The 19,699-nt window shown below is 42.8% G+C and overlaps 2 protein-coding genes and 1 pseudogene across 3 annotated transcripts in view; 2 read left to right on the top strand and 1 right to left on the bottom strand.

The window, feature by feature from the left end:
- Positions 1-19,699, top strand: part of ANKH (ANKH inorganic pyrophosphate transport regulator) — a 174,609-nt gene that overhangs the window by 78,367 nt on the left and 76,543 nt on the right. The gene's annotated exons all lie outside the window — the stretch shown is intronic.
- On the top strand, positions 163-3,164 carry LOC100584595 (histone-binding protein RBBP4-like). Its single transcript, XM_012501692.2, is given in 3 exon segments — positions 163-854; positions 857-929; positions 1,635-3,164. Coding segments are annotated over 3 exon segments (1,263 nt in total). The 5' UTR covers positions 163-256; the 3' UTR covers positions 2,227-3,164.
- LOC105738687 lies at positions 923-1,596 on the bottom strand (annotated as a pseudogene). Its single transcript, XR_001114532.2, has one exon. The product of XR_001114532.2 is annotated as a fatty acid-binding protein 5 pseudogene (transcript).

Raw genomic sequence — 19,699 nt, 5'->3', positions numbered from 1 at the left:
AATAATAAGGAAAAAGTTTGAAATATTGCGAGTTACCAAAATGTGACACAAAGAGACAGAGAGTGAGCATGTGCTTTTGGAAAAATGGTGCCAATAGACTTGCTTGACACAGGGTTGCCACAAACCTTCAATTTGTTAAAAAAAAAAAAAAAAAAAAAAAAAAAAAAGAGGCCGCGTGCGCAGAGTGAGCACCTGCAGCCTCCCTGCCCCTCCCGCAACGCTCGACCCCAGGATTCCCCCGGCTCTCCTGCCCACCATGGCCGACAAGGAAGCAGCCTTCGACGACACAGTGGAAGAACGAGTGATCAACGAGGAATACAAAATATGGAAAAAGAACACCCCTTTTCTTTATGATTTGGTGATGACCCATGCTCTGGAGTGGCCCAGCCTAACTGCCCAGTGGCTTCCAGATGTAACCAGACCAGAAGGGAAAGATTTCAGCATTCATCGCCTTGTCCTGGGGACACACACATCGGATGAACAAAACCATTTTGTTATAGCCAGTGTGCAACTCCCTGATGATGATGCTCAGTTTGATGCATCACACTACGACAGTGAGAAAGGAGAATTTGGAGGTTTTGGTTCAGTTAGTGGAAAAATTGAAATAGAAATCAAGATCAACCATGAAGGAGAAGTAAACAGGGCCCGTTATATGCCCCAGAACCCTTGTATCATCGCTACAAAGACTCCTTCCAGTGATGTTCTTGTCTTTGACTATACAAAACATCCTTCTAAACCAGATCCTTCTGGAGAATGCAACCCAGACTTGCGTCTCCGTGGACATCAGAAGGAAGGCTATGGGCTTTCTTGGAACCTAAATCTCAGTGGGCACTTACTTAGTGCTTCAGATGACCACGGGACATCAGTGCCGTTCCAAAGGAGGGAAAAGTGGTAGATGCGAAGACCATCTTTTTTTTTTTTTTTTATTAGCACAAACACATTTATTTATTAACCAAAGGGATGATCCTAATTAATCCAACACACTTTGAAATAGCTGCATGTAAAATGTTTGTGATAAAGATAATTGAACACAGTAATAAAAAAAAAAGAAAGAAACAGTATGGAGATTTGCTCATTGAACTGAGCTTGGTCATTATCTTAGTTAACTCCTGTCCAAAGTGATGATGGAATTTTTATTCTACTTTTTCATAGATCCGAGTACAGGCGACATTGTTCATGACACACTCCACCACTAATTCCCCATCTTTCAATTTTCTGGTTATTGTGCTTTCCTTCCCATCCCACTCCTGATGCTGAACCAATGCACCATCTGTAAAGTTGCAGACAGTCTGAGTTTTTCTGCCATCAGCTGTTGTTTCTTCAAACTTCTCTCCCAGGGTACAAGAAAACTGGGTTGTTTTCAAAGTGCTCTCAGTTTTTATGGTGAGGTTTTTGCCATCACAAGTGATGATACAATCTGGCTTGGCCATTGCCCCCATTTTTCGCAAAGCTATTCCCACTCCTAGCTCCTTCATGTATTCATCAAAGCCTTTGCTGTCCACCAGGCGCCATCTTCCTTCCAGCCGCTGAACTGTGGCCATGGTGGGTGCGGGCGGGCTGGTGTGCAGAGAGGGGTCTGCGTCGGCGTGGCAGCGTGCTGTGAGCGAAGACCACCATTACAGGGCATACGGCAGTGTAGAAGATGTTTCCTGGCATCTACTTCGTGAGTCTCTGTTTGTGTCAGTTGCTGATGATCAGAAACTTATGATTTGGGATACTCGTTCAAACGATACTTCCAAACCAAGCCACTCAGTTGACACTCACACTGCTGAAGTGAACTGCCTTTCTTTCAATCCTTACAGTGAGTTCATTCTTGCCACAGGATCAGCTGACAAGACTGTTGCCTTGTGGGATCTGAGAAATCTGAAACTTAAGTTGCATTCCTTTGAGTCACATAAGGATGAAATAGTCCAGGTTCAGTGGTCACCTCACAATGAGACTATTTTAGCTTCCAGTGGTACTGATCGCAGACTGAATGTCTGGGATTTAAGTAAAATTGGAGAGGAACAATCCCCAGAAAATGCAGAAGATGGGCCACCAGAGTTGTTGTTTATTCATGGTGGTCACACTGTCAAGATATCTGATTTCTCCTGGAATCCCAGTGAACCTTGGGTGATTTGTTCTGTATCAGAAGACAATATCATGCAAGTGTGGCAAATGGCAGAGAACATTTATAATGATGAAGACCCTGAAGGAAGCATGGATCCAGAAGGACAAGGGTCCTAGATATGTCTTTACTTCTTGTGATTTTAGACTCCGCTTTTTTCTTCTCAACCCTGAGAGTGATTTAACACTGGTTTTGAGGCAGACTTTATTCAGCTATCCCTCTATATAATAGGTACCACCGATAATGCTATTGGCCCAAACAGTGGGTGTTTTCTAAATATTAATGGGGGGGCTTGATTCAACAAAGCTACAGACTTACGTTGAAATTTTCTTCAGGAATTTTCGAGTAACCCAGGTCTAAAGTAGCTACAGAAAGGGGAATATTATGTGTGATTATTTTTTTTCTTATGCTATATCCCCAAGTTTTTCAGACTCATTTAAGTGAAGGCTAGAGTGAGTAAGGAATAGAGCCAAATGAGGTAGATGTCTGAGCTATGAAGTATAAATACTGAAAGACGTCATTTTATTCAGGAAATAGGGGAGATTCAAGTCATATAGATTCCTACTCGAAAATCTTGACACCTGACTTTCCAGGATGCACATTTTCATACATAGACCAGTTTCCTCTTGGTTTCTTCAGTTAAGTCAAATCAACACATTCCTCTTTCCCCATATATTCATATATTTTTGCTCATTAGTATAGTTCTTGAGAGGTTTTCATGCTGTTTATTTCCTGTCTGTGAAATGGTGTTTTTTTTTGTTGGTGTTTTGTTTTTTTTTTTAACTTGGGACCACCAAGTTGTAAAGATGTATGTTTTTACCTGACAGTTATACCACAGGTAGACTGTCAAGTTGAGAAGAGTGAATCAGGAACTTGTGTTTGTTTTAAAAATTAATCCTTGATAAGAGTTGCTTTTTTTTTAGGAGTTAGTCCTTGACCACTAGTTTGATGCCATCTCCATTTTGGGCGACCTGTTTCACCAGCAGGCCTGTTACTCTCCATGACTAACTGTGTAAGTGCTTAAAATGGAATAAATTGCTTTTCTACATAAAAAAAACAAAACACATTTGCAATGCACAGGAAAGTGAAGCTCAATAAAACAAGGTCTGAATATGCCTGTACCCAAAAGGCACAGATACAAATTTCTTTGTAAAAATATCACATCAAAAAGAATTTTTTCAGCTAAGATCTACTCCGACAATTGGGAAGGAAAATATGTTCAAAATAATTTTAACTGTCAAAGGCTCCAAATAGGACACTAGTAAGGTGTCACGTTGCAAAAGGAATAATTAACCAGCCTCACGGTCTCAGAGCTTATCTTAGGATATTTGCTTTTATATATGTTGGGCTATATAATCTGTTTTTTTTTTTTTTTTTGAGACACAGTCTCACTCTGTCACCCAGGTTGGAGTGCAGTGGTGTATTCTTGGCTCACTGCAACTTCTACCTCCCAGGTTCACCTGATCCTTGTGCCTCAGCCTCCTGAGTAGCTGGGATTACAGACATGTGCCACCACGCCGACTAATTGTTTTGTATTTTTAATAGAGACTAAAAATGGGGTTTCACCATGTTGGCCAGGCTGGTCTCAAGCTCCTGGTCTCAAGTGATCCACCTGCCTCCGCCTCCCAAAGTGCCGGGATTACAGGCGTGAGCCACCGCACCCAGCTTTTAATCTGCTTTTGCAGCATCCTTTATGTAGTTCTCATTTGGAAAGGGCGAAGGTTTGCTGAAGGAGTCCAGAATTTTTTCTTCTTGGTTTTTTACATCCTATCCATCAATTACATATGATTTGGGGATTATTTTAACTTAAGATGAGTTTAAGAACCACAACGTATTATTATAGGGATCTCTCTAGTTCAGAATAAAATTTTTTTTCCAAATGCAGAAAATGTTCACTGTTCAAGTAATAAACACCATTGTTTAGTAGGTCACAATTGGATTTTACCACCATTGTTGAAGATAAATTTTTTCCACTCTCTTTTTGCTGACTACCTTTTCATGGCTGGTGGTAATGGCTCCAAGTCAGCAACTAGATTTTGCTTTGCCATTAGCATGCCACCAAGAAAATGGGAAATGTTTCTGGGCACGCACGTGAAGGATCAGCTTCCGAAAAGAGCAGCTGCCTGCAGTGATGTGTGACGAGTGAGATGCTGTGGGTGGATGCACGTTGGACCAGACTTGCATCCAGGCATTTTTCTGTCACTCAGACAAGTAGTGCCAGGCACATATTGTTTCTGTGTACCACCTCCAACTTCCATTATCTCAGAACAGACACAGTACAGCAAAGGAAAACACAAGACCATGCCTTCCAAAGCACCAACGGAATTCAATTTTCATTCCCTCACCTTGCGCGGAGGCAAATGCCGTATATATTTCTTCGAAGGGCAATGCAGCACTCAGTGCAACCCTAACATCATTCCAGGAAACAAAACAACTAGTCAATTCCACATGTTGGTTTACTAATCTCAAGACCCCATCTGTTCAGGAGCAAGCTTCTTATATGACTTGCAGCAAGCTCTCTCATCTGCTTCTGAAGTTTGTCACCTCTATGGGAAAAATAATTGAACAGTACTGGAAGAAATGATCTGCCTTTGGGAGTCAGCTTTTCACCACAGCACATTTCCAAATTAAAGCAGTTAGTAAACCTGGGGACATTTATCTTAAGACTGTGATCCAACAGTAAGCAAAAGGATTTTCTGTGGTAGTACAACTATTAGATAATTAGGATACGAAAGAAGAGAGGGAGAGAAGAGGCATTCAATGGAACATCCCCAGAGCCTCTTACACATGCTCCCTGTGCTCCCCGAGCTGTCTTTAGCCCACGTTCATGGCCAGGGCCCCTCTCTGCACTTCACCTGCCTCCTTTCTGTGGTCCCCACTATAGCTACATCATGGATTCACGGTCAGTGCTGGGCACACAGGAAGCTGCAGGGTATAGTTCCAGCATGAGAAATTCAGCTTTTTCCAGGTCTCTGTGGCTAAAATAAATGTCCTTTGAAGATAGGCTCTGCTGCTCTAGAATAGGCTGGCTTTCCCAGTACACTTCCCAACAATGCCTTATTGCCCAAAGCTGTTAGGACTTCCTGGAGAATAAAGCCCTGCAGTTAGTTGCATTGACTCTGTCTGCATCCTACGAGGTTTGGTTCTCACCAGTGTAAAGAGATCTTAGTGATATTTCTGTTTGTCCCAACAGAAGATCACCATCAGATAAGTGTTGGCTTAGCAAACACATTTGCTTTGCAGGCCAGAATGGATCAGTGGATAGCATTACTTCTTCTACTTAGAGAAAAACATTTTTCTCCCAGTGGGCGGTCGCCCCATTCATTGTTTAACAGTCAGCCACACAGAAATGCAGTGATAGCAAATGATGAGGGAGAGGATTTACTGCCCCAGGAGAGAGCGAACAGGGCAGGGAAATGCTCCTGCCAGGGCCTCGCTTACTGCCCCTGCAAGGCCACACAGCTGGCTGGGCCGTTAGGTGTCACTTGCAAACTTCCAGGACAAACTCACTTGGGATTGGGTTTCTCCAGGGCAAGAGGAGCTGCAGCAGTGAAGGCGAGAACAGCACCATTGAGATTTGCAGCCACCATTCCTGCAAGACTCCCGGCCTGGCTGCTTGCCCTTTGCCTGTTTATCCTGCCTCTTCACCCTGGTGCATCTCACGTTACTCAGCCTCTTCCCACTTACCTTGCTGTTCCGCCAGAGAACCGGCCACTGGGTGTCCGGTGGTCTCACTGCCTCTGATCCCCTGCAGTCCTCACACACTGCCAGTTTCACATGGGCGTAGCTCCTGGGAATTGGAGAAATACCCAAGAGCTACTGGGCAAAGCTACCATAGCTGAGGGACATTTAGGGGTTAGGTCTTTGGCTATGACTGAGTGGCAGAGGTGAGTCCTCGCTGGGTCTTCAGCAACCCAGAGTGTCTCCGTGGGCCTCTTTCCAGCCCCAGAACCCTTAGATGTCAGGGTCAAAGCAGACCAAGTCCAAGGCAGCCTGGCTCTGCTGACGCATCCCTCCCTCCTTAAACTTTGGTAAGAGTGCCCACCTCTCTTTTATTTTAGGCTTTGTTGTAACTAAGTGTTGTTTTATTTATATATATAATATATAAATAAATTATATATATAAATAAATTATATATATATATATAATATATAAATAAATTATATATATATAATATATATATAAATTAAATTATATATAAATAAATTATATATATAAATAAATTATATATATATATATATATATGTTGGAGTTTCTCTCTTGTTGCCCAGGCTGGAGTGTGGTGGCATAATCTTGGCTCACTGCAACCTGCAACTCCTAGGTTCAAGCGACTCTCCTGCCTCAGCCTCCCGAGTAGCTGCGATTACAGGTGTCTGCCACCACATCTGGCTAATTTTTTGTATTTTTAGTAGAGGCAGGGTTTTGCCATGTTGGCCAGGCTGGTCTCGAACTCCTGAACTCAGGTGATCCACCTGTCTCAGCCTCCCAAAGTGCTAGGATTACAAGCGTGAGCCACTGTGCCCAGCCCTGTTTTATTTTTATTTCATGTAACTTCAAGGATGAGTAGTCAGTTCTGGGTAGTGTTTTTTAGCTGTGTTCACCAGCACCCAGCTGCCTCCTCAGCTAGAAACCCCCAAATCATTCTTTCCTTTCATCAGTGTTCATCAGCCTAGATAGGGTGGTGAAGGAGGTCCATTCCTCACTGTGAGGGAGATTCACCTGGGGAGGAGGGCCCCTGGCAGCAGATAAGAAACAGATCTTAGTTCTCACATCCAAATAAATGTTGGCTTTCACCCTCCTGTCCCATCATCACCAGTCTGGGTCCCAGACCAACCACCTCTTCCCTGCCACTCTGGCAAGAGTTGGTTTCCTGACTCTGTTTTTTGCCACTCTAGTCCACTATGCACATTCTTCCCAGATTGTTCTTCATAAATCCTCCACTCGCAAGCTTGCAGCCTTTCCTATCGCAATCATATCCAATCTAAATTCCCCTGCCCAGTATAATGGGAGTTGACTCTAGACACCTGACCTAATTTCTCTCCACTCCATGCACGCTTCCTTGAGCCAGCCTCTGTTCCTCTCTGAGCCCAGAGCAGGCTGAGCTCTGGCACTCCCTGTACCCCCTCAGAGCCCTCCACCCTCATCCCAAGGGATCCAGGACCCTCACCATCTTCAGCACAGGCAACTTACTCTTGCTGATTGAATCAGTACCACCATTTTTGTCCTGTGCCTGTTCCATGTTCTCATCATGACCTCCTTGAAGGCAGGGACCAACTTTTAAACCTCTTATGTGTGGTCCATGGTTCTTGCCTAGTAGAGTACGAGGCACATAACAGGTACTGAACAAATCCTTCTTAGCCAAGCAATTGCTGGATGAGCCCCTTCAAGTAGCACCTGCGTGGCAGAGGTTTGCTGGAGTAGAAGGTAAAAGTTGGGAGGGCTCTCCAGGGAGAGGCTGGGGTAGACTTTTGACTTCATGAGCTATCACTGGAAGCTGTTTTTGAAAATGCAAAACTAGCATTCTTTGCACACACTGGGCGCTTTCCTTCCAAAGCTGTCAAATTCAATGAGGATAAATATTGAGTAGTAAGTGGGCTTGATTTTGCTTAGCTTTTGACTAGGCAAAAGTCAAAAGCTGGCTTTGGGGTGGCTGATTTATTCAAAACCAATTTTTATGCATTTTTTTTACAACAAGGGAACCATTCGTATAAAAAGAAAATGAAGCTAAGAAAAGGCTTATTATAGCCGTAGGAGCTTGGGTAGGCAGCAGACAGACTTGGTATAGAAGGTGCTTTTGAAACTACTTCATTGAGTCTAGATCTTTGCATTTTTTATGGAAATCACCAAGCAACTACCACAGTTCTTCATTTTGCTGTTCCTCACTTCCCTGCTGAATGAGGAGTCATGACATGTCAGGCAGTTTGGGTCAGCATGGCCACCTCTTTCAGACTGAGCTCATGCACCCACCCCAGAGTTAAGGTTCTTCACATCCCTCTCCAGGCACCCGAAGGGGCCTAAGATAACACAGCTAGTAGGGGGAAACTCAGATATCAGCCTAATGGTCCACGTGATTTCCAGCTTACGTGGCTGGATTTAGAGGCCAAAGTCCCAATGTTGCCACTAATAGCTTTATGGCCTTGGGTAAATCGTTTTTTCCCCTATGAGTCTCAATCATCTTGTCCTTCACAAGAGCTAAGACTCTCTACCTTGCTAGGTTTTTCAGTAGGATTAATGAAGTGAGAGAACTCATGAGCAAATGCCCACCACAGGCCCTAATACACACAGGAGGGTGTGTGAAAAGAGCTGGATCTTGGCCGGGCGTAGTGGCTCACACGTGTGATTCTAGTGCTTTGGGAGGCCAAGGCAGGTGGATCTCTTGAGGTAAGGAGTTCAAGACCAGCCTGGCCAACATGGCAAAACCCTGTCTCTACTAAAAATACAAAAAATTAACTGGGCATGGTAACGATCGCCTATAGTCCCCCCTACTCAGGGAGGCTGAGACAAGAGAATTGCTCGAACCCCGGAAGCGAAGGTTGCAGTGAGCCGAGATCACACCACTGCAGTCCAGCCTGGGTGACAGAGTGAGACTCAGGGATGAATATGAAAATAATTTTAGCTTTCCACGGAGCAGTTTCTTTAAAATTATATTTAACAAAAAGAAAGAAAAAGAAAAGAACCAGTGAATAAGTGATTTGAGTCTCACTCCAGATATATTTTAATGTTCTCTCCCTTTTCAAAATTTACAGCCAATGTCAACACATACTTAGTTTGTCTAATCTTTTTGTGGTTTGCATAGAAGGTGGATTGAGTGTTTTTCAAAGTTGGGACTTCCTGTTTTTCCCTGATCTGTGTTTTTCTCTTTTAATTCTTCATTTTTTGCATCAGCCAAGAACACATTCATATGGGACTAGTCTTAAGTTCCAAGTGTGTTTGAGGGGTTTAAAAATTAGGTGGTATAGTAGTTTATGTCATGTTTTATCTGTTTAGTGTACTTTTATCTTCATATGGAAGTAAGTAATTATGGAGAAACATTTTTGTTCTGTACTTTTAGAATGATGTGAGGAGGGAGGTGGAGTAGAAATCTTAATGCATTTTAACTTGTGAAGAAGCATCATATTCTATATTGGGGAATTGGAAGGTATTATAAGACTTACTTTAAAGCAGACTAAACTGTATTGTCGGAGCTGTTAATTTTACACAGAATGAAAATGTGAGCCGGGCCTGGTGGCTTACGCCTGTAATCGCAGCACTTTGGGAGGCCGAGGCGGGTAGATTGCTTGAGCCCAGGAGTTCGAGACCAGCCTGGACAACACAGTGAAACCCAATCTGTACTAAAAATACAAAATTAGCCAGGCATGGTGACACGCAACTATAATCCCAACTACTGGGGAGACTGAGGCTGGAGAATCACTTGAGCCCGGGAATCGAGGTTGCAGTGAGCCGAGATCGCACCGCTGCACTCCAGCCAGGCAACAGAGTGAGATCCTGTCTCAAAAGAGAGAGAAAGAGAGGGAGACAGAAAATGTGTACTGCTCAAAGTCCAAAATTATCATTGTTTTATTCTTAAAGTACAATTTTAAAAATCTGCACTTTGCCATCTTGAAAGTTAATCAATAATTTTAGGAGACTCCCTTTTACTCTCAGTAAAATAGAAAGAAATATTTACTGTGGTTTATTCCTTAGTGTTAAAGAGAGGTTACCAAGCCAAACACTGAATACTTTAGAAAATTCCTAGATAGACACAGCTTAGACATAGAGCTTGTTTTTTTGTTTGTTTGTTTGTTTGTTTTTATCACCACCATTCTGGAAGTACAACATGAATTTAGGATAGTTGAATGGGACCTAAATGTGATGCAAGGATGTTAAATTCGCTTTTAAAAAATGCATTTAACTCATGGGGAAGCTCAAAAGTCAGACTTTGTAAAACAGTTCTAACACTGAGTTTGGAACCATTCTTACGTTCTTATATAAATACTATGGTATATATGCTAACCGAGTTGTTGTTGTTGTTTTTCTTGTTGTTGTTGTTGGAGACAGGGTTTCATTCCCGTCGCCCAGGCTGGAGTGCAATGGCGCAATCTTGGCTCATTGTAACCTCTGCCTCCAAGGTTCAAGCGATTCTCCTGCCTCAGCCTCCCGAGTAGCTGGGACTACAGGCGTGTACCACCATGCCTGGCTAATTTTTGTAGAGATGGGATTTCACTATGTTGGCCAGGCTGGCCTCAAACTCCTGGGCTCAGGTGATCCACCCGCCTTGGCCTCCCAAAGTGCTGGGATTACAGGCGTGAGCCACTGCGCCTGGCCCAAATAAGTTTAGATGTAGTTATGTCCAAAGAATCCAATTGGCACGAAGGCATGTGAAGCACCTTCCCCCTGCGGCCCCCCCTTTTTGCATAGCTGCTCAGGGAGCATTCCGCATACCTTCATTCTAAAGTTCCCTTTCCACTCATTTTGGTCAGTTAGCATTATTAACCTGTGTGACTTGCGTAGCTATCCCCCTGTGTTTCTGTCTTAGCCTGTTACAGTGACAGTCCTTCTCTGTGTATTTCTCCCTGCCTTTCTACAGCCTTCTCCACCACTTTTTCCATCTTCAGCTCCTGACTTCATTCTCCTTCTTGTCATACGAAAGTGCCTAATCCTTATGGCAATTAATTAGTCACTAACGATCAGATACAAGCCCCTAATTCTAAGGCTTTGAGGGATGTAAAGAAATGTTCAGATATACTTAGTGTGTGTGTCGTATCTGCCTGACACCATGCTCTTTCATGAGCAATGTACATGATGTGATGGCCATAAAAAGTTAACAGGTTGGCCACCACGTCATGCACATTCATCAACCAAGAGATGGTGCCAGGCAGATACACCACAATCATGAAGTATCTTTGAATACATGAAGTAGTTCTTTGAGTAAATACATGACAGTGATAATCCCTGGGACAGGAGCAATCATGTGGCTTAGGCGGGTTAAGGAGGTTTCCTGAGGGAGGAAGGAATTGACCTTGTTCTCAGAGGATGGGCAGAAGACAAGAGGAAGCCATTCTGCTGGCATTTCGTTGGGGTGAAGACAGCACAGTCAGGAAATCCAGAGGTTGGCCTTGATAACTTAGAGTTCTAACAAGGGCAGCACTGACAGTCCTGGTAAGCTTTTAGGGCTCCAAGAAGCCTTCTTGGACCCAGCAGACTGCACTCAATGCCTTCGTGCTCTAATCCGACTGTTAGAATTGTTTTACCTATTTGTAAACCAATCATGATTAAGGTGCTGAAGTCCAAAAAAGGGAAGTAGGTCATGAAGGGCTTAAACCAGCACTAACAGGAAAGTGAGTCCAACAGGGAGAAGATTCCTCTTTTCTCATGGCCGAAGGTGTGGGTTTGGGAGCCTCACAGCTGTCTTATGACCAGCACATAACTCCTAGTATGTAGCCTTGTGTTTCAAACTATCGGAATTCACAGTGTTTTTCAAGTGAGATGAGCAGGGAGGCTTCTGCTTATGATGCCATCACAGGTGATTACTCAAAGCACGCCAGTGACCTGTCAACCTTTGCTTTGCCGGGTGCTTCCTTGGCTTTGCACCCTAGAAAATTACGCATTTCATTTATTTTGTCTGCCTTAATAAAGTTGCTTTCATTTTTTTCATTTTAAATTAATAAAAGCAGCATCTGCTCTGCTCTTTATCAAAAGTAAAATGATACAGAAGTGTATCAAGTTAATAATTGTCCCATTCCTGCCCTTTTTAATCCCACTTCTTCAAAAATAACCAGGATCAACAGCTTGGTGTATGTCAGTCTCTAGCTGTCTCTCTGCTCATACAAATATACTCACACATTTTTTTAGGGTCTTTTTTTTATGTTTTTAACAGAATGAGAATATTCTATATTGTTTGACTTGCAACTTACTTCTACTTAACACTGTTTCTTGGGCATTTTTCTTTTTTTCTTTTTTTGAGATGGAGTCTTGCTCTGTTGCCCAGGCTGGAGTGCAATGGCGCTATCTTGGCTCACTGCAACCTCCACTTCCCAGGTTCAAGCGATTCTCCTGCCTCAGCTTCCCAAGTAGCTGGGATTACAGGCACGCACCACCATGCCAGGCTAATTTTTGTATTTTTAGTAGAGACGGGGTTTCACCACGTTGGTTAGGCTGGTCTTAAACTCCTGACCCCAGGTGATCCACCCGCCTCAGCCTTCCAAAGTGCTGGAACTACAGGCGTGAGCCACTGCACCTGGCCTGTTTCTTGGGCCTCTTTCTACTTCAGTACATTGACTTTCACTTCATGTTTGGTGGGTGACCTTCTGCCCTCTGGATGAACCATAATTATTTAACCTTTCCTATGTTGGTGGACACATGGATTATTATCAGCTGTGTGTCATGACAAAGAACACCTTCATGAACGTCTATTTGTACACTTCATTGTGTACTGGGGCTTTTGTTTAGATGGATTTCTGAAGGGGGATTACTGGGTCAAGGAGTTGTCACACTTTTAATTGTAATACCTCTTGATATGTTCCTTTTCCACACAATTATAGCAGTTTACACACCCACCAATACTATCTGACATTTCCCATTACTCCTTGTCTTTGCTAGCGCTAGGTTTTAACAGTTATTTTAATTTTTAAAATTTGACAACAATCTTGTTTCAGTTTTTCCTTCTGTGACTTTGGCTGAGGCAGAGCATCTTTTCATGTGTCTGTGCCCTATGAGCATTGCTTCTTCTGGGAGCCGGCTTCTCTGTAGTTACTTTGATATCTGCTAAGGCAAGTGCCCCTCACTAGTGTCCTCTATCACATTTCTCTTGTTTTTTCTCCTATGTGGAGTTAAAACTCATTTTTCCCAGGTCCAAATAAAAATGCAAATCACTAGAATTCTGACTGGAACGCCATCAGATTTACAAATGAGTTCAGAAAGAGCTCTGACATATTTATGACATTACGTCTTCTCATCAAGGAACGTAGTTTGCCTCTCCATTTATTCAGGTCTCATTTTATGAACTTTAATAAAATGCTGTGGTTTTCTTTATTTAGGAACTACTTCTTTAATTTATTTCCAGGAAGTTTATAGTTTTGTCTCTTTTATACTGGGAGTGACACAGTTTATGAGTCTGATATCAGTCTAATAAGACCCAAGAATGTGCCATCAAAGACAAAGAAAATAGACTTTGTTTTTTTACTTTTTCTCCCTGATACAGAATACTTTTTTTTTTTTTTTTTTTTTTTTGAGATGGAGTCTCACTTTCTCACCCAGGCTGGAGTGCAGTGGCGTGATCTCGGCTCACTGCAACCTCTGCCTCCTTGGTTCAAGCTATTCTCCTGCCTCAGCCTCCCAAGTAGCTGGGATTACAGGCACTTGCCACCATGCCTGGCTAATTTTTTTTATTTTTAGTAGAGATGGGGTTTCACCATCTTGGTCTCAAACTCCTGACCTCGTAATCCACCCACCTCAGCCTCCCAAAGTGTTGGGATTACAGGCATGAGGCACCGCGCCCTGCCGATACAGATTACTTTTAAATAATAAACAGATACTAAGGAGTTTTATTAGAATGAAAAGAGAGTTTTTCTCTTAACATATTTATATTAAAATTTTCCTACATGATGTTTTAAAATAACAGTTTCAATTTAGTTTCAACTGGTGTATTAGTTTTTGCATTGCTGTAAGAAAATACCTGAGACTGGGTAACTTATAATGAGAAGAGATGAGGTTTAATTGGCTTACAATGCTGCAGGCTGTACAGGAAGCATAGTGCTGGCATCTGTTTGGCTCCTGCGGAGGCCTCAGGAAGCTTCCAATCATGGCAGAAGGTGAACGGGGAGTAGGCAAACCACATGGTGAGAGCAAGAGAGGGAGGAGTGGAAGGTCCCAGCCTTTTAAACAACCAGATCTTGCGTGAATTGAGCGAGAACTCACTCATCACCATGGTGCTGAACCATTCCTGAGGGATCCACCCCCAAGATCCTCTCACCTCCCTCCAGGCCTCAGCTCCCACACTGGGAATCACATTTCAGTGTGAGATTTGGAGGAGACAAACATCCAAACCATATCACCTGGTAGGATTTAGTACTTGTACCTATGGATATTCATCTTTTTTGTTTTGGGGTCTCTGAGTAGAAATCTCACAGATCTCAAAAAGGCTTAAATAACTCTGGGCAGTGGATATTTTGGGGGAGAGCCTCACTGTTTGCTCTCAGCCCTCAGCTGTCAGAAAAATGAGCAGAAATGAAGGAAAAGTCCAAGCCACCGCACATGGCAGATTGAAGGTGGTATCCAGAGTCACTGGAAGAGCACTGACCAATGGAGCTTTCCACAGTCCACTGTCCTGCTGTTGGTGGGCACATCTCAAATCTTCCTCTGTCCAGAGTTGTTGCAGCCTTGATTGGGGGTTGTACTAACTTCAGCAAGTGCCTTTTCTAGGGCCTCACTTGCTCATTTTAGGTGAGAATTAGAAGGCAGAGAAGAGTGATCCATCACTGAGATACCTTCCTTTTCTTTGGGGAGCTCCTTGGAAGCTTCAGTCCTGGGAGTGTTCTTGCACTGCTTGTCCTGTAGGATTTCTTGACCCAGACTTCCAGGTAGAGGTTGGCCAGGCCAACGCTCTGTCACTAAATACCATGACCCTGCTCCTTACTCTGTTTAGAGGGAAATGCCTCCAACAGCATGACTTACATTCTTTATGAGGGCACTACAGTTCCCCAAACTAGGTAGCCATGACTTTAAAATAACCACTTCTTTTAGTGATAATTATTTTTCCTACTTAATTGCCTGGGCAGGTAATAAAGCATTTCTGTGTGAGGCCATGCACCACCGCTCACCAGCTTTGCCAGCCTGATGATGGTAGAGACGTGTTTATCCTGGCCGCACCGCCCCACCCTCTTCAGTCCAGTGTTGAGGCGCAGAGGAAGGAGCACCAGGCAGGCTGGCAGTCTCACTGGTTCTATTCGGCAGCACCATATATTAACCAGGAACCTAGGGCAGGGCATGGAATCTTTTTGAGCCTCGATTTCCTTATCCACATCGTGGGAATTTTCAGTTCTTACCCTGTTATATTGTTAGATAAAACTTACCTTGTTACCTTGTTAGATAAAACCAATAAGGTAACGTGAAGTCATGTTCAAGAATGTGCAGTACTGCGTACGTAAGAGGTTGTTACTATTCATGGGATCTGTAAATGTTTCTTGGATGAATTCATGTACTCCACCAACAAATATGCCTTCTGATGCTGCAGCATCCCCCCAGGGCGCTGAGGGCAAGGTGGAGGTCAAAGCTGCCTCCTTTCACTGGGTCTCCTTGGTCTCCTTACCCGTGCAGGTGAAAGGGCTGGAGCAAGACAACTCTTCAGCTACTCTAATTTTCAGAAACAAGGTCTGAGTCACAGTGAATCTGGATTTACAGAGTGAAGCACAGCATGGGCACTTACTACCTCCTATATCATGTATGCATGAAATAGCAAGTGATAAAAATGAATTCATTTTCCCATCTTTAGCATTTTTCAAAGCACTTTAATTTTATTCACATTATTCTCTAGCTTATTACATTATCACGCCACTTTTTAAGGTGAAAAACCTTAGGCATAAAGCATGGATATCATTGTAAAGACAAAACAAATACAGGACATATAATTCTTAAATTGCTGTTACAACAAATGACACTGTTGACTCTGCAAATTCTTGGGGTGCCACAATCATATCCTTTGTGCTTTCTTGTATTATGTTCTAAACAACTTAATTCAGTGAGACGATTTTACTTCATCTAAAATACTGTGCATCAATAATTTAAACCAATAGCAGTAGTGTGGGATGGCGAGGTAATGACATTCCTATTTGCACACAGCAAAGCAAATGCTGAAGACAGCCTTGTCACAATTAAGTAAAATAGTGCTATTTTAATTTTGCCGAGACTCCTATCTCCATGTGGGGTGTGTGTGTGTGTGTGTGTGTGTGTGTGTGTGTGTGTGTGTTAGAATGGTGGCTACCCTCTTCTGTGCCACAGTGTCTTCTCTTGTCCTGATACTTGTAGGCAGTGTTACTGATTCCTAACAAATGGCTCAGTGAGACTGGTCATGGGCTGAGCAGACTAACTTGTTTAATGACTGCTTTTAACTCTCTCTCACCTCCTAAAAACAACCAGATCAAGCGCCCCAGACCCTTAGAACTCATTCACAAAACTTGATGCGTGCCAGTTACATAAATACCAATAGTGAGTTCTAACGGATCCCTCACGCAGAAGTAAATGAACCCCACAGCTGAGAAGTGAAGAAAACTTTGGAAAAGTTAAAGATCCTTGTATAATACACTCTGCCATGTACAAAAGGAGCCCCTAGAGGTTCTTGTCCTCATCTTCAGTAGGCCGCTATAGGGGTTCTCTTGGCATCCCCACTGCACTGGTGACAATGAGCAGGTGCATGAGCTTTGCAAGATGGCCTGTGTGGTGCTGGATTTACAGGTTTCAAACTCTTCACCAAGCTTCACAGTCGTGATTGCACAATATAATTGACCTGATTTCTTTTATTCTCATTTTCTTGGCATGGCTCAGATATATTAAATACGTCTTTAGTCACACTCAGTTCAGCCTTTACATCTACGCCGTAATGCTTGTTGTATAGTACTGTTTAAAAAATAATATTTACTTTAGGATCTTTGGAATTTTTTGTAAAGATAGTCTTTAGTCAAAAGTTCTCTTTGATCTGATAGCTAGTCCTCTCTGTTTAAAGTATTGCTAGTAGGCAGAATTTAGCATCAACTATAATCTCTAATTCAAAGTAAAGGGTTTTACTTTACTTTGGTTTTAGTATAATAGAATGAGGGTTAGGATCGCTAGCTGTGAAGCCAAGCTCTCTGGATTTTTCTCTGAGCTTTGTGTCCACCCTGGATGAGTGATTTAGCCTCTCCATACATCAGTTTCCTCCCCAGTAAACTGGGGAATAAAAATATCTCCCTCACAGTGTTGTCAGGGGAAAGTAAGATCTTAGAATAGTGTCTGCCACAGGGTGAGCACTCAGTCAGTGCTAGCTGCTGAGATCGTCATCATCATTATCATGGTCACTGGATTTCTTAAGGTCCAAATGCAAATAGGTCTTCACTCTTTTTTTACTTAGTATAAACACACTTGTAAACGTCCATGGAAGGCAGTAGATGACACAGCTTGAAGTTGCACTTGAGTCAGAAGAAGGAATGGAGATTCTGAGCTGCTCGGGATCCACGGCCACAGTTAAGGCACTGGGGTCATCAAGAAAAAAAATCTGCTACCAAGCAGGGAGACAGTAGGTAGGGAGAGTTGGTTAAAAGACTCCGAGGATCCCAGATGTAAACCTGTATTCCAGATTGTTGTTTATGGAGTTGGTGGTGGTGGTTCAAAATTTGGAAAGAATCCCTCCCTCCCTCCTTCCCTCCCTCCCTTCCTTCCCTCCCTCCCTCCCTCCCTCCCTCCCTCCTTCCTTCCTTCCTTCCTCTCTCTCTCTCCTTCCTCTTCTCTTCTCTTTCTCTCTTTCGAGAGAGTCTCCCTCTGTCACCCAGGCTGGAGTGCAGTGGTGAGATCTTGGCTCACTGCAACCTCCGCCTCCCAGGTTCAAGTGATTCTCTAGCCTCAGCCTCAAGAGTAGCTGGGATTATAGGCGTGTGCCACCATGCCCAGCTAATTTTTGCCATTTTTTAGTAGAGACAGCGTTTCGCCATGTTGGCCAGGCTGGTCTCGAACTCATGACCTCAGGTGATCTGCCAGGCCATACACTTTCATTTTGTAGAAGCACATACTCAAGTAACTTTCTGAAAATGGGGTGTTTGAGATAAATTTTCTAAGTCTTTAGATTTACAAATCTAAACCTGAAGGCATGTTTGAAAACTTCTTTTTTAAAATTTGATATATAATATACATATTTTGGGATTTGTGTGGCAATTTTGTGCATTGAGATAATTTGTGAAGATCAAATCAGTGTAATTAGGCTATCCATCACCTTAAATATTTGTCTTCTTTTTATGCTAGAAACATTCTAATTATTCTCTTCTACCTATTTGAAATATATAATAAATTATCGTAAACTACAGTCACTCTACTAATCTATCGAATGCTAGGTCTTATTTCTTCTATGAAACTGTATATTTTAGCCAGGCACAGTGGCTCACGCCTGTAATCCCAGAACTTTGGGAGGCAGAGGTGGGCGGAACACCTGAGGTCAGGAATTTGAGACCAGCCTGGCCAACATGGTGAAACCCGTCTCTACGGAGTGACAATGCAAGACTCTGTCTCAAAAAATAAACAAACAACAACAAAAAATCAAAATTTGGGCAGAATCTTGAGATATTAACTAAGCAATATCATTTGAGAACCATCTCTCTTTATAGGTATAAAAAATTAGGAAATGTAGTAAAGCTGTGAGATTGAGGTGGGGAATAAGCATTCTTAAATGGCACCGGAAGCTTTGGGGTTTAAATACACTACAACTTTCATGGTAGCAATCCTTTCTTGTCAGGCCTTCTACCATCTTGAGGTTAAATTTAGCTGGGTGAATAAGCTTCATGTTTCATGAGAGATCAGGAGGATTCAAAGAGGGTCTTATGACACTAAGTCTACCCTTTCATGGTGGAGCATATTTTCATACTAAGAGGTCATACAGGAAAATGCTTTTTGTTTTCTCCTGATGTATTGAAGACACCAACAGGAGAAAGGTGAGTTAGCCAAACATCGTCGTACCCTGCTTGGTTGTTTGTCCCTATTCTTTATGGAAGCTCCTCTCCGGGTGTGGGAGATGACTGAAAACACCACTGTTGTATTTTGGATTTGCCCAATGTTGTCTTGGGGTTTTCAGGAAGCACTAAATATGGACAGCACCACACAGAGCAGTCACTTTGACTCCTGAAGGGACCAGGTTCCGTTTGACTGCTGCTCCCCCTGAACCACAACCTCATGTGTGGGCGTGAAGTTCTTGGCTGAAGCTCTAGCTAAACAGAGTGAGGGAGTCTCATTTAGAGCTGTATAGATCCCTGGGAAAATAAAGCATGGCTGGAAAACTACCGGGAAGACAAATGATCCAGTTTAACCCAAGCCACTTTTCTAAACTCGGACCAACAGAACAATAACAGTGGAAAATTACAGGAACCCAGGCTCCTTGAGAGGACCGAAATCCAAAATTGCTGATTCTTCATGTCTTTGGAAGAAGCTCTTCCCACAGGTAACTGTGCCTGCACATGTACTTCTGACTTTTCCACGGGTCCACACATGTACATTTTCTGAGGACTTAGGGTGTAAGGCAGATTTTAAAACTAGATTTCATCTACTACAATGGTCAGTTTCCTTGATGTCGTCATAAGTATAATGAGATTGTTGAAGCTGTAGACGGAGGAGTTGTCTTTTATCAACAGGATTAGATAGATGGCAGCCCAGGCTGGTTCTGAACGAGACAAAACAATTACCTGGCTCTTAGGTGTCATTGTTTTTTCTAGTCCAGGATGAGGCAAGTAAAGGAAGTATTCATCTTACCAAAAGTCAAAAATGCAACTTTCAACATTTCACATAATAATCTCTTGCTATTTTAGGAAACAGTATCAGCTTCCAACTGGACACCCTTTTTTGTGGAAGAATTTGAAAGGCTGTTTCCATATGAGAAACACGATT

The sequence above is a fragment of the Nomascus leucogenys genome, chromosome 6 (genome assembly GCF_006542625.1).
Source record: "Nomascus leucogenys isolate Asia chromosome 6, Asia_NLE_v1, whole genome shotgun sequence".
Classification (NCBI taxonomy): Eukaryota; Metazoa; Chordata; class Mammalia; order Primates; family Hylobatidae; genus Nomascus; species Nomascus leucogenys.
Note: the sequence above shows the minus strand (reverse complement) of the source record. Positions and strands in the feature narration are given on the sequence as shown.